This window comes from Kogia breviceps, chromosome 10 (assembly GCF_026419965.1).
Source record: "Kogia breviceps isolate mKogBre1 chromosome 10, mKogBre1 haplotype 1, whole genome shotgun sequence".
Lineage (NCBI taxonomy): Eukaryota > Metazoa > Chordata > Mammalia > Artiodactyla > Physeteridae > Kogia > Kogia breviceps.
The window spans coordinates 79196367-79214035 of NC_081319.1; the positions used below are offsets into that span (position 1 = coordinate 79196367).

Here is a 17669-nt window from a genome sequence, read left to right on the forward strand (position 1 = left end):
GCTCACGGGTCCAGCCGCTCCGCGGCATGTGGGATCCTCCCGGACCGGGGCACGAACCCGTGTCCCCTGCATCGGCAGGCGGACTCTCAACCACTGCGCCACCAGGGAAGCCCCAAAGATCATATTTTTAAAGGCATCAGAGAGTTGGGGAAACAATAATAACTAAATGGACTAAAACTCCACAGAGAAGTGTGTAGAAGTGAACAGACAATAGGTCATAACTTATTTCCCTGGCGGCATCCGTGAATTCTCATTATCGATCAAGGTCAGGACTGAAATAGGCACCTGTGAACAAATCTACAGATAATAAGAAATTTAATGGTGAAACATTGAACACTTTTCCCCTAATATTAGGAAAAAGACAAGCTTGTCTATGCACACCACTTTATTCAACAATATATTAGAAGTCCCTCTTTATTTATGCAAGAAAAAAGAAATAAAAGGCATAGAGATCAGAAAACAGGAAATAAATTTATCTGTTTGTAGGACATATTGTGTATGTATAAAAATCCTAAGAAATCTACAAAGTAACTACTGGAACTAATAAGTGAATTTGGCAAGATCACAGGATACAAAGTTAATATACAAAAACAATTGTGTCTTTTATGTGCCAGAGGGATACCACTGGAAAACAAAAGTGAAAACAATTGTATCTACAATAGCCTCAAGAATATAAAATACTTCAGAAAATAATTAACAATCACAGGCAAGACTCCCATCACTGAAAACTACGGAATATTTCTAAAAGAAATTATATAGCTAAATAAACAGGAGAGGTATACAGCATTTGTAGATTAGAAGACATAATATCATTAAAAAGTCAATTCTCCCTCAAGTTTTCCATAGACTTAACAAACTTCCAAACATTCTTCCAACAGTGTTTATTATAGATATTGGCAAGCCAACTCTAAAATTTATATTAAAATGCAAATAATCTTGAATGCCACATCAATGACAAAAAAACATGAACTTTCACTACCTGATTTAAAGATTTACTATAAAGCTGTAGTATTTAAGACAGTGCAGTATTAACAAAGGAGTGGACATATAAATCAATGGAATAGGATAGAAAGGCTAGATATAGATCTACACATATATGGTCAGTTAATCTTTGAAAACCTGCAAAGGCAACTCAATGAGGAAAGGAAAGTCCTTCAAGAAATTATATTAGAACAACTGGACATCCAGAGGTCCAATTGAAACTCAACCCTTATGCAGACCTTACAAAAAAAACTAACTGTAAGTGGATCATAGACCTAAATGTAAAATGCAAAACTATAAACCTTTTAGAAGAAAACAGAATAATCTTTGTGACCTTGCTTGACCTTCTGAGACAAGCTTTTAGAAACATTCCTTAAGACTTATCAAAATCATATACCTAAGGAAGGCTAAGGGAGACAAAGAAGTATTTCTTTAAAAGATAATATTTTTCCCTAAGGTCTTAAAAAATACAATCTTGAGTATAAATTGTGTGAGTATTGAAAAATAAAGAATGGTTAGAGACTTCTAAAAAAAAAAGATAGTATTTTTCATCTATCAGACTAGCAAGAATTATGGTACTTAGTGTGGTCCAGGATATGAAGAGCAAGGCAATCCCCTACACTCAAAGGAAAAGAAAAAGGAGAATAAAAGGAAAAAGGATTCGTACATCCTTTTGCAAGAGTAACACAATAATATAAACAATTTAATGTCCTTTGGGCAATTTCACTTTTAGGAAGTTATTGTGATGAAACAATCAGGTAAGTGCAAAAAGTACAAACACACACAGGAGCATACAACACAAGAATGTCCATTGAAATAAAGAAAAAAAATAGCAGTAACCTATGTACTATTTTTGAAAGATATATTTAAAAGCTATTTTAAAGACAAAAATATGTACTGCAACAACAATTACTAATACCCTTAGTGGGCAGTGAAAATGGATCTCATCATCACAAAATAACACCCACCAGCTGAAAATATAGTGCCCACTATATTTGTAAAGACCGAATTTGCAAGCAGTTTTTACAATAGCCTGGTGTTAACTCTTGATTTGGATACGAATTTATTAAGCAAATTGAAATTACTTGTATTATGCTTCTGTCTTCCCGATTATTGCAAGCATTTAGTTAATATGTATACACTTGGGATTTTTTAGCTACGATGAAGTAACTAGCAATATGTATGCACTTAGGATTTTTTAGCTACGATGAAGTAACTAGCAATATGTATACACTTAGGATTTTTTAGCTACGATGAAGTAACTAGCACTTTTAAATTAATCTCTACTTCCAAAAAGGCAGTTACAAGCTGCCTTGTACTTCATAACTGATGAAAATCTATTTCTTTCGAAAAACCTTGCATAAGACACAGTTGTTGATTGTTGAGGAATTCATAAGTGGCTAGATCGTTTAATTGTGTCCAGCAGGTAGGTTCCCCATGTTCTAACATTGCACTTGAGATACAATGAAAGAAAATAAAAAAGAAAACATTACCTCTTCCGGAAACCCCACCTGCTAAGGTCACATACCTTGGTTCTTGCTTTCTCTATAAATTCTAGAGGGGTTTTTCCAAACTCAAATCCAGCTCCAATCCAAGGAATCCAGCCCCCTATGCACGGGGGTCCACGCAAGTTCTTCCACTGAAGAAATAATAAAAGAGCAACACAACCTAAGATTATAACCACTGTTGGGGAAATGAATTCCATGTTTTTGTCTAGCACCTTCCTGAATCAGAGAAGCGAAAAGTCTTGCTGCTGTGGTACTTGCTCCTTCCCCCGGAACAGGGCACCCTCCCGTCCTCCCAACTTTCCGCTGTTCCTTTTGCAGCTTGTTTGCCTTCCTGACTGTAGCCTTTTTTCCCCGCCCCAATTTTTGGGTAACTTTTGCATCATCACTCCCTCCTACGTCCACTTTTCTTTCAAGTTCTGGCCACGCGGGACGGAAGGAAGGGGCTGGATCCTGCTGGTGTGGGTGCAGGGGGTGGAGGAGAAGTGGCGCTGTTGCCATGGAGACCGGGGCTGGTGGCGCGGCGGGCGGCTCGTCCGCGACCAATCAGAGAACTCGGTCCAGGAGGGGCGGAGCCACGCGGACTACATTTCCCAGAAGCCTCGCGGGCTTCGGGTTGCCTTTCGATCTCACCCCACTGGGCTGCTCAAGCCCGAGGCTGCTAGGGAGAGGGTGCAGGTTTGCTGGACCCATCTGGCGGAGCCGAGTAAGGGAAATGGTCCCCTCCCCGCCGCTCGCCGGTTGAGGAGGAGCCGCCCTGGCCAGGGGGCAGGCCAGCCGCGGCGCGGGGCGCGGGCCAGAAGGGGCGTATCGTTTTCCCCTGCTGCTGCTGAATGTCGACTCCGGAGGATGAGGAGAGGCTCTCGCCGCTCGCCCAGAGATGGCCCCGCGCGAGCAAGTTCCTCCTGTCGGGCTGCGCGGCCACCGTGGCCGAGCTAGGTACCCGGCCGTCCAGCCTGGGCCTCCCCCGCGAGTCGTCGAGGGGTCGCGCGGGAGTGGGGGGCCGGGCGGGTGGCTTCGTTTCTGGGTGGATGCAACCCTCTTGGTCCACACCTGTCCTGCAGGTGTGGCAGGGTGGGGGCAAGGCCAGCCTTGTAAGGAGGGATTGGAGGTCACGAAGGTCTCTTCCTTCCAATTTCGTCTCCCTCGGGTGTGCTATTGCGCCTGAATGTGTCCTTTTAGAAGCTTCCTGAGCTGTCATTCCTCTATAGGGATCATTTTCTCTTTCGTGAGGATGCCCTTTTTAAAACCCAGTTCACGTTTCGTCTTTATTGAGGTCATCTCTGTTATTTATATTCTTACGCAGCCTCACTATATCGTTGTGTTTTGGGTCCAAGTTGTGAACCCAACCTGTGGGACTTAAGTTCGTTACCCATCACTTACTTAGCATCCACTCAGCATCTGCCAGTTGACCTCTTTGAGTGGAACTCATCTATACTGTGTTTACCTTGCAGGACTCTGCAAGGTAGAAGTTAATAATATATAAACGTTAAACCCAAGCAAAGGCACCCGCTAATTGCAGCATTAATATGACAATGCTGGAGACTGTAAGAGATATAGTTCAAAAGACCCAGCCCTGACCTTCTTACAGGCTGGTGGGGAGACATGCAGAGACAGACAATTACATTATGCTACTTATTATAATGAAGATGTTATTAAGTATCATAAGAGCAGAGAGGATGAACAGTTACATCTGCATAAGCCAGTCAGAGAAAACTCAAGGGGCTACCTAGAGCAGAAAACTATGATGCCCTTGCAAGAACACGTGGTGTTTCTTCCAAGAATTTTGTGACTAGAGTGCCTGTGTTTTCCCTGCCTTCACTGTGCATTTTAAGATTACCCTTTCATTTTCTTGCCCATTAAAAAAAAAAAAAAAAAGGAATAGCTTGGATGTGTAAATGTTAGTTTGTCCTGTTCTAAAATGAGTTTACTTTGCATTTCCAGCAGAGCCAGAACATGATCTGTTGTTTGCTCTTAGTGCTCCTCCACTCTTGCCCTTTGGACCCTCTGTTTTTTTCTTTCTCTTCTCCCAAAGCTGATAGCGAATTTTTATTATTCATTGTTTTTACTGAAATACAATTCGTTAACTTAAAAAATATTTTAAAGCAGATTGCTAAATGATTAGGTATGTTTCCGGTTTTTGTTGTTGTTGTTGTTGTTTTTAACCTGATGTTCCCCCTGTGACCAATGGCTTTTGTAAAGGAACAATCCTCCTGTTAAAATTTCATGGAGAATTGTATGGGGGAAGGGGAATCAAAATATGAGGTGATTTTGAGTACAAAATGATTTAGGATCAGAACTTGAAGCATTATTTAAACCAGCAAGAAAACCAAAATTATTTTAAGAGGCATAGCCTATGCTAATATAGAGGTGCCTATATCTTAAGACTTTTCAGGTTTCATATGCCAACACAGGATTGCTTAAATTCTCTATATGCACACAACTTGTGTTTTAGAAAAACTAACAGCAAGATAATTAACTTTTCCAAAGACGAGTGGTTAAGACTGAATATTCTCTTCCCCTGTCTCTGTGTTCTCTTGGAAGAGGCATAGCTATGGTTTTGTATCAGGTGGTGGTCACTGAAAAGACTTATGTAATGTCACTAATGTTCATGAACTTATCTGAATCATTGTGTGTATAAAGTTATGAGCTTGATCTTCCTTATGTAAGCCAGTTAGCTTCACTCTGTTTCCAGGTGAAAGGTCTGTCTCTAATTCAAGATGGAATCGTTAGGAAAAAAATTTTCAAGTACAGGTGGTATTTGTAAGGAAGCCATGCATAAAACTCATCAGTGCTGGAAAACCAACTCAACATATTCCTTAACTGAAAGAATATTGAGCCTTCCACCCTTTGATATAAAAGACACGATAAACCCTCTGTTGCATCTTCTCTTTCTCAGACATCAGGTCAGTGATTCATCTACGTGCAAACATCACCCACGAAATGATAGAATTCAGCTTCATCTGGCATTTATTAAGAGCCTGTCATAAGTAGTACAGTATTCTAAAAGCCACATTGGCTCTTAATCCTGGTTGCAGTCCAGGGCACATCACAGGCAATGGATACTGGAAATTATTCACATTGGAAGGCAAACATTAAGGACTAAAGTAGGTTTTGGACTGAAATTTCTGGCTGAAAAAGAACTCAAGGGCTTGTCACTTTCTGTTTTCTTTCTGGTGCTCTGGGGCTGCTCTGGGACAGTGATTCTCAAATTTGGGAGTGCATCTAAGCATCAGCTGACGTCTGAACCCCGTCAGCCTACTGAGACCCCATAGGCGTGGGGCTAGGAAATGTGTAATTTTTAACAATCTCCCTGGCTGATTCTGATGTATTCTGAAATTTGAGAACCACCCATCTTGTGCTGACTGAAATATGGGTCCTGTGATTTTTAAAACAATTTTGTTTGTTTCTCTGAATGTTATGGGTTTCCCCCTCGTTTTGTTTTTGTTGTTGTTAGCAACCTTTCCCCTCGATCTCACAAAAACTCGACTCCAAATACAAGGAGAAGCTGCCCTTGTTCGGTTGGGAGACGGTGCAAGAGAGTCTGCTCCCTATAGAGGCATGGTGCGCACGGCCCTGGGGATAGTCCAAGAGGAAGGCTTTCTAAAGCTCTGGCAAGGAGTGACACCTGCCATTTACAGACACATAGGTATTTATCTTGATTCTAGCTGGTGAGTTTGTCACGAGTTCCGTGTTTGTCTCCTCTGCTTTCCTGTTGAGCTGTGTTCAAAAGCCAGCTAGTTTTCTTCGGCTAATATGATAAATGAATATAAGGTTATTAAGGAATTATAGCCTTAGGGTTTTAGAAATGCATACAGAACTATTTAGGGATGAACTGTCATAACGTCATCATGTCTCTAATGTAATTTAAAATAATTAAGCAAAAAAAAAAAAAAAAAAAGAAGCAAATATGGTGAAAATGTTAGCAATTGATAAATCTCCATGATAGATATATAGGGAATTGTATTATTTTTCTCTACTCTTTTGCATGCTTGAAAATTTTCCTAATAAAAATGTTTCTTATTTAAGTTTAAGAAAGAAAAAGATGAATAGTTGATTTTTTTTCCACTTGAGGAACTTTAAACACAAAATTGAAAATATTTTTTTTTTACATTCTTTGAAAATTAAACTATATTTGAGTGCAGTGCCTCACCAGTCTCTGTCCCATGTGTCAGAGGCCAGGGTGATCTGAAAGAGAACAGGGATGCCTGTCTAATCCAACCTTGGCAATAGAGTAAACGCAACACAGGTGATTTTTTTCCTCAGTTCCCAGGCTACCTATGTGGGTCCTTAGTCACTCTGAAAGGAAAGTAGTTGAAATTACGCTGCTGTCAATGAGAACACTTTTCTGCTCTGCTTCCAAAGGGGCACTCACATAGATAGGAGTTGCTGAGTTTGCAGCTTGTGCACAGGAGAATAAAGTTGCCTTCAAAAGGAGATAGGATGGGTATGGCGTTTTTCTTCTCTAATCATAATCATTCCTCAAATATGTAGGGACCTTTGATCAGAAAATTGTCCAGTACTTATGTTTACCAGCTTTGTGTTTTTAAAGCTTCAGTTCTCCAGATGAGCAGGTTAGAGTGTATTCACCAAGAACTGTCCGGAAGTGTGATTAGACTGTTATTGTTTTGGTGCTTTGTATGTTTTTGAATGTCTTAAAATACTTCATTAAACTTCTTCAAATATCAAGAAAAGCTCTCTATATGAGTACCATGTACTGATTTTCACAATTTTTCTTTTTTATTCTTTTTTTTTTTGATAGTTTCTCCTTGCTTCCCATTATCGTCTTGCAAGGTTTTACTTCTTTTCATTTGTATTTTGTTGACCACCATATGTGGTTTTACAGTTAAGATTCATTTCATATGTTTGACACTTGACTGAAAAATTACCTTAACATGATAAATTATCCAATGAAGTTGTTCATGTTTGTTGAATGAAAATGCCTGCTGTGTACCAAGCTCTGTACTAGGGCATATAGTGTAATGAAAAGACACAAAACCTGCCTTGAAAGGCTCACGGTCTGATGGAAAGATGAACAAGAAAATCAAGTTAATTTTTAATCAAGATGATAAATGCCGTATTAGACACATGCCTGGATAGTGCTGGGGGATCAGAGAAGCATGGCAGGTGCAATGACAGCCTAGAACACTGGAGGCCAGGTCAGAGGGCACTTTTAGGAAAACATGTTCTTTGAGTTGAGTATTGAAAGAGTAGGAGGAGTTAGCAAGTCAGGAAAGGGAGAATCCATTCAAGAAAGATCAGATAGCACAGGAGAAGGCCTGAGGTTTTAAAAGCCATGCCCATTTGGAGAACCATCAAGACCAGGTGTCTGAAGCCTAGGGTGTGTGAGAGAAAGACACAGCTAGAGGGGTTGACTAGGCCTTGTCAAAGCATCCTCTTATTTTATGAAACACAGGGCCAGATTCACCCTTTCAATGCTCTTTCTTGCACAGTGTACTCTGGAGGTCGAATGGTCACTTACGAACATCTCCGTGAAGTTGTGTTTGGCAAAAGTGAAGATAAGCATTATCCCCTTTGGTAAGTTTTGTTTTGAAAATAATATACTGTATTGTACAACAGAGGGAATACAGCCAATATTTTATAATAACTATAAATGGAGCCTAACCTTTAAAAATTATGAATCACTATATTGTACACCTGTAAATTATTTAATGTTGTACATCAACTATACTTCAATTAAAAAAGAAAAAGAAAATATACTAGTGCCCGGAAGGTTTTACTGTGTATCCATTAGATTTGTATAAAATTGTGCGTTTGTACCAAAATTGCCTCAAGGTATATAGGCTTAAAATAATAAATAATTACAATATAAATCCAAATAATTGAACATTTACTGCATATTGTATACAAACATACATGTACATACCTATATAAAAATTATATATATTATTTAATATTTTAATATTAAAAGAATCCTTATGGAGGACCTTCTTTATTCCTCTTTCTACTGAGAAACCCTAAGCTTTAGAGTCAAAGAGACATGGGCTCATATTCCTGCTCTATTTCCATGTAGCCTGGGCAAACTGCTTCACCTTTTTTTTTTTTTTCGGCACGCGGGCCTCTCACTGTTATGGCCTCTCCCGTTGCGGAGCACAGGCTCCGGACGCGCAGGCTCAGCGGCCATGGCTCACGGGCCCAGCCGCTCCGCGGCATGTGGGATCTTCCCGGACCGGGGCACGAACCCGTGTCCCCTGCATCGGCAGGTGGACACTCAACCACTGCACCACCAAGGAGGCCCTACTTCACCTTTTTTATCTTCAGTTTTCTCTGCTGTGGAAGTTAATACCTACGGCCAGGATTTTGCTTTTGTAAGATTAGATGAGATGATGAATGTAAGTGCATATCACTTATAACATTTGTAATAGAAACAGAAAAATAGGTTAATATAAGTAAAATACACAGAACTCCAGTAGATCAATAAAAAAATACATAAAGAACATAAAAGGAAAAATCAAGAAAGGATATCAACAGGCAACTCACAGAAGAAGGAATGTAAGTGTTCATTAAACATGTAAAAATGTTCAACCTCACCAGTAATCAGGGAAATTAATTATAAGTACTTTTAGCCATTAAACTGTTAATGGGAATGTAAGTTACTATAACCTTTTTGGAGCATAAAGTTTACCTGTTAAAATTTTTAAATGTGTAAGACCTAGCAACTCCTTCTTTATGATTAGAATCATTCAGAAATATTTGTACCTATTCACAGAGTCTCTCACACACACACATGCAACCAAAGATATGGACTGTAGCAGTGTTGATAATAGCAAATTTTTAAAATTTGAATAACTAGCAATTTGGAAGTAGTCAAATAAGTTATGAGACATTTATACAGGGAGACATAACACAGCTATTTGAAGAATGGGTTTTATATGAAGAACATATAAAGATGCCTACAATATCTTTTTTGGGCTGAAAAAAAAAATCCAAGTCACAACTGTAAGAAAAGGGCAATAAGTAGAATTTCATCTTCCAGGCAAAATCTCTTGGTGCTGTTTTTGAAAAATTGTAATGTTCTAAGCTATACTAGTTGCTTTCCCAGAGTTGGAGAAGGAATAGATTAATAGTTCTTACATTCTGTAATTTCTTCCAGATGTGAAAGGGTTAGGTAAGGAGTTCAAAGGAAACATGTCACTGAAGCCAGCTCTCAGGGTGGATTGCCTCCGTGTTCTCTGACCCAGTCAGAACAATTCACTCAGTCACTCGGTCTTTACTGAGTGATTATGCTGTGTCAGTCCTATACGTAGTACTGAGGATATAGTGATGAAAAAGGCATGGTCCCCCGACATAGTCCCTGACTAGACTCATGGTAATAGACACAGATGCCTAAACAAGTAGAATCATGTGACAGTCACACAGGAGGTGTGGTTATGGGATTCGAAAAGAGAAAAACCAGTGGTAACATACTGCACCCATCACTGCTAGGAGAAACAGTCACGCTCATAGGTTATTGGTGGGAGTGTGAATTGATACAGGTACTGTGCAAAGGAACTTGGCAGGATCTATCAAATGTCATATAAATGTTCAAATTTCTTAGTGAAGAGTTAGCTGCTTATATAAATTATGGAGTAGTCATAAAATGGAATGCTATGAAACTTTTTAAAATGAGGCAGCTCTATATGAATCGACAGAGATAACCTTTAAGAGCAGAACAGTATACAACGTGGCATTCTGCATTTGTACTTTTAAAAAAGATACTTTATATATACACGCGCACATGCACGTGCACGTGTGCGCGAACCGTCAATTGTAACTTAGTGGTTAAGACTGTGGACTCTGCACTCAGACTGCCTGGGGTTACATCTTGGCCGTACTTCTCACTGTGTGAGCTGTCATTTAACTGCGTTGTGCCTCAGTCTCCTCATCCGTAAAGAGGAAATAACAGTGGTACTAATGTCATGGAGTCTATATGAGAATTAAATGGTATTTTAAAAAGTGCTTAAAACAGTGCCTGACGTAATGCATTCAGTGAACGCATTGTTATTATCTCTAGAAAAGTATAAGAGAAACTAGTCATTGCGATCACTTCAGAAGAGGGGAACTGGGGATAGGGACCCTTTTCTACTCTGTACTCATTTGTACCTCTTCAAATATTGTTTTAGAGTAAAAAGAAAGAAACTACCCCTCTCCCCACAACAGGCAACTGCCATAATCTCTGTAGAAGATGACTGGGGCTTGTTCCGAGACAGGAGCGGCTGGAGTGGGGAGAAGGCGAAGGATTCAGGTCATGTTTAAGTACAATAGCCTAGACTTGTTCACTGTTGGCTCCAGGAGGTGAGGAGGAGGAACAGTCCAGGGACAGAGAGAGTTTCTTCAAAGAGAGGAACATTGGGCTTCCCTGGTGGCGCAGTGGTTGAGAGTCCGCCTGCCGATGCAGGGGACACGGGTTCGTGCCCCGGTCCGGGAGGATCCCACATGCCGCGGAGCGGTTGGGCCCGTGAGCCACGGCCGCTGAGCCTGCGCGTCCGGAGCCTGTGCTCCGCAACGGGAGAGGCCACAACAGTGAGAAGCCCGCGTACCGCAAAAAAAAAAAAAAGAGAGAGGAACATTGTCAAAACCCCTTCCCCTTGGAAAACTACTAAAATAGTAATCCATGAGATTTGATTTACTGGCCTGTGTCTGTTAAACTGATTACATCAATGCTGTTTTTATTCTCCTGTGGTCAGAATTAACCTGTAGTTAAACTATGTCTTTGAAGCAACTGCCCTTCCTTTGAATTTCAGGCCATGAAAGGCCCCTGGCACTTCAGATTTGAATTTCAACTCCTCGGGGTCCTTGAACCCTCCCATCAGTAAACAGACAAACCTCTGTGATTTGTCTGGGTCTATTCTTTGCTTCACTGTGTCTTAGATCTCTCATGCAGGGGCTGTACCAGCATGTTATTGTGCCCTACAGAATCTGTGAAATTGATAGCAACCTTTAAAAAAAATGTATCCCCTTTTATAATTAGGAAATCAGTGATTGGAGGGATGATGGCTGGTGTTGTTGGCCAATTTTTAGCCAACCCAACTGACCTAGTGAAGGTTCAGATGCAAATGGAAGGAAAAAGGAAACTTGAAGGAAAACCATTGCGGTAAGTTCTCCAACCAACGGGTAACTTTCCTTTCCCCTTGGAACACTCCCTAGTGACTGTTGCATTTTTGTAACCCAGCATTCAGTAACGACATTAATTCTGACTCTTAATTTGGAAGTGGTATTCACTAAGGGGAGAGGTGAGATGGACCTTTTCTTTGCCTGATAAGGTGTACATGTTCTCTACCAGACAAACTGTACATATGCATTGCTCTTTGCTGCTTTCCCAGACAAGGCAGCTAGACTTGTCCCCTACTGCAGCTTGATACAAAGAGTCTCTGATCATTAACAGTTGCCCTGGTGTGAATTCTGATTCTGCCACTGTGGCTTGGCATTGTGGAAGTCACTAAACATTTCTAGTCTTGTTTCTTCATCTTTAAAAGTGACTGTCTCAGACGGTTTCCATGACAGAGTGCCTGGCTCATCAGGTGCCAGAAAGCCTGCTTTCTTTCCCTTTCTCTCTGAAGTAAGGGCAATAGCAAGGTGAACCTTGCAGATTGTTCCTACTTCCTTAATTTCGCTCCTTTTCCCCCAAGTTTAAGGAAGTTTTTATTATTATTATGCTGTTGTGATATAAAGTCCTCCTATTGCACTACCCTATACTGTGGAAGTCTGCCTTTCTTCAAAGGGCCTCTTGTTCAACAATTTATTAAAATACCACTTAGGCGGTTCCCCCTGGGAAAGGGGCAAATCTCGCAGATAGATAGACAGACCTCTCCCAGGAAAGAGGAAAAGTGGCGGGATGCCCTGAGCTGAGTATGAAGGGGTCTGATCCTCTGAACACTGCGGGCATGCCGCTGAGCCCGAGGTCGGGGGGGGGGGGCTGGGGGCCTCCTTTGGAGGTTCACCACGATCACTGCCCTCCGCTCTGCTGCTGCTCTAGCTGGCTCAGTGGATAGTGGGGTTGGGCTGTGGCAGTCCAGGCCCCCTTCCCAACAGGGAGATAAGTAACGTGTACAGTAGAGGAGGAAAGGGTACCACACTGACTTAACCAAGTAGTTTACAGAATCCCAGGACCCGTTTTGTCATCCTGTAACAACTTCTGATTACTATGGAGCAGGGTGAAGGGATGTTGCCTTGGTCTGATACATGGAGAGAAGGAACCACTGGGGTCCAGCAATGTCTGAGTTTTAACTGATCACCTCAGTATTTTTCCTTTTCTGTCTCTAATGTTGGACATTTGGGGTTTGATATAGGAAAAAATATTTAATGTTGTAAAGAGCATGAACCTTGGGATCAGACAATCTGGGATTCAAATCCAGCCTTTGCCACATGGTAGCTCTGTTACCCTAGTCAAGTTCCTGAACCTCCCTAAGCCTCAGTTTCTTCAGATGAAAATTTCAATAATAATACATACTTCATAGAGTTTTCAGGAATAAAATGTATCTTATGTATATAAAAAGTCTGGTGCTTAATAAGTACACAATAAATGTGCACTTGTTAATGTGACCTCCTTCATGAGCATAGTTCTTATATAGCATAATAGCAATTATGAATGTCCTTCTTTTTGGTAAGACTCAGAGAGTTTAATGTCTGAGTAAAAGCCACACAGCTAGTAAGTAGTAAGATGGCATTTGATACCAGGTACGTCTGACTATATAAAACCCAGGCTTTTATTTTATATCATAGGTTTCCAGATTTGGTTCATGGTTCAGCACCATTTTTCATCTGTGTACAGAAAAATGTACAAAATAAAGGCAAGGTAATAAATTCTCATAAAAGCCCAAAGTATTCAGTTTTAAGAACTCTTATGAAATTGTCCTTCCTACCTTTTGGTCTAAAAATATCACTTCTTTTATGAGATGATATGAGAATTGATTTTTTTGATGTTATTTGGTAAAAGTACAAAATTTGAAGGTCTCCCACAATACTAGTAAAATGAACTCAGAGGTCTGATAACCACTCTTCCTGCCTATAGTTAATATGGGCACAGATGATGTAAAATATCAAGAAAGGAGTTTTAATCTGTTTAATAATCTGAGAAGAGAATGTCACAGTTTATAAAGATCTCCATAAAAAAGGTGTTTAAATCAAAAGTTGGCCTTTTCTTCGAAAGAACTAATAAGTTTATCTGGAAATTAGACTTACGTGGATTGCTTTAATTTCTAACAATTCTAGATAGTTAAGATGTTACTCTACTCTAAATCATAACAGCTATAGGCAAAGCTTATACAATTGCATTCCAAACACAGGAACGCATAGAGTTTTCACATTTATTATTATTTTCCTTTAGATTTCGTGGTGTGCATCATGCATTTGCAAAAATCTTAGCTGAAGGAGGAGTACGTGGGCTTTGGGCAGGCTGGGTACCCAATATACAAAGAGCAGCGCTGGTGAATATGGGAGGTAATGGAAACTTCGTTGAATTCTGCGAAGTCCTAATCGCCTTCGCTTAATTATAAGCATTCCATCGGGGACAATGAGAATATGTATTTTATTATCTTTAATACTATGTACTGGCAACAGTCTTCCCTTATGTTATAATGTCATAATTGAATATTTTCCGTAGAACATTTTCACTTTACTCTATGATGATGTATGAAAAGGATTTCCTAAAACTAGCAAATTGTGACGATAAGGAGATAATACCAAACCATTTCTAAGGGCTACTCTCTACACCATACCTTCCCCTCAGATTCAAACTGGTATATGTACCATATGTGATGGTCATTAAATGCAGACCACAAATCTTTCCCCCCAGTAATCCTGCTCCTCTTGCTGTATCATCCATTCTGTACAGCCGGGCGCCTCAGGCTGGAAATCTGAATGTTTCCTTAACTCATCCCCATCTCCCACTTCCCATATTCAGTCATTAATTTCTCCTATCTTCTAAATATTTCTTAAATGCCCCCCCCCGCAGTATTATGCTAAGTGAAATAAGTCAGACAGAGAAAGACAAATACCATGTGATCTCAATGTGGAATCTAAAAAACAAAACAAAACAAAATGAAAACAGACTCATAGATGTAGAGAACAGGAGGTTGCCAGAGGAGAGGAGGGTAGGAGGCCAAAATAGGTGAAGGGGATTAAGAGGTACAAACCTCCAGTTATAAAATAAATATGCCACAGGGGTGTAATATACAGTATAAGGAACTATTACAATAATATTGCAATAACTTTGTATGGGGACCGATGGTTACTAGACTTATTGTGGTGACCTTTTTATAATGTATGCACATGTCAGGTCACTATGTAGTATACCTGGAATAACCATAATATTATACATTAACTATATTTCAATTAAAAGAAAGTTTCCCCCCTCAATGTCTACTACCTTAGTATCCTTAAAATGACTGTTTTTACAGTAGTAACCATCAAAACACAACTAGACCACTGCCACAGCCATCTAACTGGTCTCTTCCTCTGCCCTCAAATTTGTACCCAGTATCCATTGAGCTTTATCTAAAATACAGATCTGAACATGTTATTGGTATCCTTAAAACCCTTCACTGGCTTCTTATCACTCAGAGAATAAAGTGGAAATTTCATAACATAACACAGCAGGCCTGTATAATCCAGCCTGTGTCTTCTGGGGTTGAGCAATTCATTGACTCTGGAGCAGAGAGGGAAGCAGAGTCAAGAGCTAAAATGTTCCACTGCCCGCACACACCAAACTCTTCCTCACTTCTGTACTCTCTGTCCTCATCCCTCTTCTTCTGTTTAGTTTTCTTCTGCAGATCGTTTCATACGTAGCTGAGGTGTCTTCTCCACCCGTGTACTTTACCCAGACCTCCTGCAGCCACCCCTCCCAGGTCATGGTGTGTTAGATGCCCCTTTATGTGTTTCCATAGTTCCCCGTGCTTATCTCTGTTACTGGTTTTACCTCATTTCATTGCTTTCTACTGTGTGTCTGTCTCCTCCTCTAGATTTTGAGCCCCCTGAAGGCAAGGACTATGTTTCATTTTTCTTTATTTCCCCAGCCCCTCGTCCATAATCAGCAAACATTTAATGAATGAAGCAATGGATGAAAGACTCCTAAGACCAAAATGATATGATTCTAAGAAACTGATAAGTAGCATTTTTGAGAGGTATAGTAACATATCACTCAAATATCAAAGGGAGTAAATCTATTTTATATACTGCTATTCCAGTCCATGGATGTCTGCTGCATCATACTGGTGTATATTTTGTTCTCAATTCATTGCTTCAAAATCTACTGCAGCCCAGATTTCTCGTCCAAGTTCCAGCTTATCTTAAATATATCGCTTTGAATGTGTCCAAACCAAGCTCATTTACTAAATCACTTCCTTCTCTGTTCTTCCCAATCTCAAAATATGATAGCATCATCTTTTTAGTTGAACAACGTGGAAACCTGGGCATGATTTTGATCTCTTTGCTTTCACTTGCTCCTTACAGCCCACCAGTCACTAAATCCAGCCAATTCTGTCTTGCATATATATCTCAAGTTCATCCACTTCCCTTCATCCCTGGAGCCACTCCTTTGTCCAAGTATTACTGATCTCCTCCTACTGGACCACTACAAATGTCTCCTAACTAGTCTCCCCACATACACCCCACAGCCATTTTGTCCCACTATGCCTCTGACATTTTTCCAGTCAGGATCACTGGTGCCTATCATCTTACTTTAAAACATTTAAATTAGTCCATTCTCATTTTCCCATCTCCATAAATGGCAGCTGTGTCCTTCAAATTGTTCAAGCTCAAAACCTTGCCGTCATTTTTGCTTCCTTTCCTTCCCTCCATATTCAATCTGCTGGCCGATCCCTGTTGATCCTGTTGATTCTGTCTTCAAAACACCTGAACTCTGACCAGCACTCCACAACCCCTTTATCCAAGGCGCCATCATCTCTTATCCAAGCCGTCATCATTTCTCACCAGAAGCACCGCAACAGCCTCATATCTAATCTGCCTTGTCCCCCAATAGCCTACTCTTAACAGAACAGCCAGAGTGATCTTGGAAATAGTGGCCCAGGTCAGTCACTCCTTTGCTCAAACCATCCCCTTCTCCAACTCTTGCTGCCTCTGCCCCTGTTAAACTAGTGTTCTTGCTGTTCTTCTAACATACAAAGCTGACTTTGCCTCAGGGCTATAACACATACTGTGGCTCTGCCCCCGGGATGCTTTGTCATAGATATCTACAAAGTGTACTTTCTTTTGTTTTCATAGGTATCTACGAAGTGTACTTTCTTTTTTTTTTTTTTTTTTTGGTTATTTATTTATTTTTTAACATCTTTATTGGAGTATAATTGCTTTACAATGGTGTGTTCGTTTCTGCTCTACAACAAAGTGAATCAGTTATACATATACATATGTTCCCATATCTCTTCCCTCTTGCGTCTCCCTCCCTCCCACCCTCCCTATCCCACCCCTCTAGGTGGTCACAAACCACCGAGCTGATCTCCCTGTGCCATGCGGCTGCTTCCCACTAGCTATCTATTCTACGTTTGGTAGTGTAGATATGTCCATGCCACTCTCTCACTTTGTCACAGCTTACCCTTCCCACTCCCCATATCCTCAAGTCCATGCTCTAGTAGGTCTGTGTTTTATTTCCATCCTACCCCTAGGCTCTTCATGACATTGTTTTTTTTCTTTAGAAAGTGTACTTTCTCAAGCTTCCTTAAGGTATCTGCTCAAATATTATTGCGAGGTCTTCCCTGATCACCCTATTTAAATTCACATACGCCACCCTTCCCCACCCTCACAGGCTCGCTGTCCCTTCTCCTTGCCTGTCTTCAGAGCAGTCACTACCATCTGAAATGCCATGTGCTTACTTACTTGTTTATTGTCTCAGCCTCCAACAAAGAACGGGGATTTTGTTCATTTTGTCCACAGCTCTTTCCCCAGAGCCTAGAATAATGCCTACCACATAGCAGGCGCTCAGACATCTGGTGAGTGATCAAATGCATCTACCCATTCTTACCTCTTTCCAACTCCCTTCTCTGTACTTTGGTGTATGTAATCTTTACAAAACTCCAGTATTGTGATCTATCCCTCCCCTGTTTAAAACCCTTCAACAGCTCTTCATTGTCATTAGGAGAAAAGCATAAAAAACTTCATGTAGAATAATTACCAGGACCTTTGTTTAAAGTGACAGAATCTCAACTCAACCTAACTTAGGGTAAAAAAAAG

The 17669-nt window shown here is 40.5% G+C and overlaps 2 protein-coding genes across 5 annotated transcripts in view; one reads left to right on the forward strand and one right to left on the reverse strand.

Annotated features, from left to right (window-relative positions):
- The window catches only part of CYP39A1 (cytochrome P450 family 39 subfamily A member 1), a 69027-nt gene extending 66189 nt beyond the window's left edge, over positions 1-2838 (reverse strand). The window contains exon 1 of one of the 2 annotated variants that reach the window (XM_059076547.2): positions 2510-2838. In XM_059076547.2, coding sequence (XP_058932530.1) covers positions 2510-2686 — 177 coding nt within the window. In that variant the 5' untranslated portion in view covers positions 2687-2838. The remainder of the gene's footprint in view (positions 1-2509) is intronic. The other variant, XM_067006333.1, reaches the window with a different exon arrangement.
- Positions 2839-3034: 196 nt separating this feature from the next.
- The window catches only part of SLC25A27 (solute carrier family 25 member 27), a 30469-nt gene continuing 15834 nt past the window's right edge, over positions 3035-17669 (forward strand). For 2 of the 3 annotated variants that reach the window (XM_059076566.2, XM_067006335.1), the window contains exons 1-5: positions 3100-3425; positions 5944-6135; positions 7940-8024; positions 11458-11580; positions 13813-13925. In XM_059076566.2, the coding sequence (XP_058932549.1) occupies positions 3320-3425; positions 5944-6135; positions 7940-8024; positions 11458-11580; positions 13813-13925 (619 nt within the window). In that variant the 5' untranslated portion in view covers positions 3100-3319. Of the gene's footprint in view, positions 3426-5943; positions 6136-7939; positions 8025-11457; positions 11581-13812; positions 13926-17669 lie in introns of all 3 variants that reach the window. The other variant, XM_059076563.2, reaches the window with a different exon arrangement.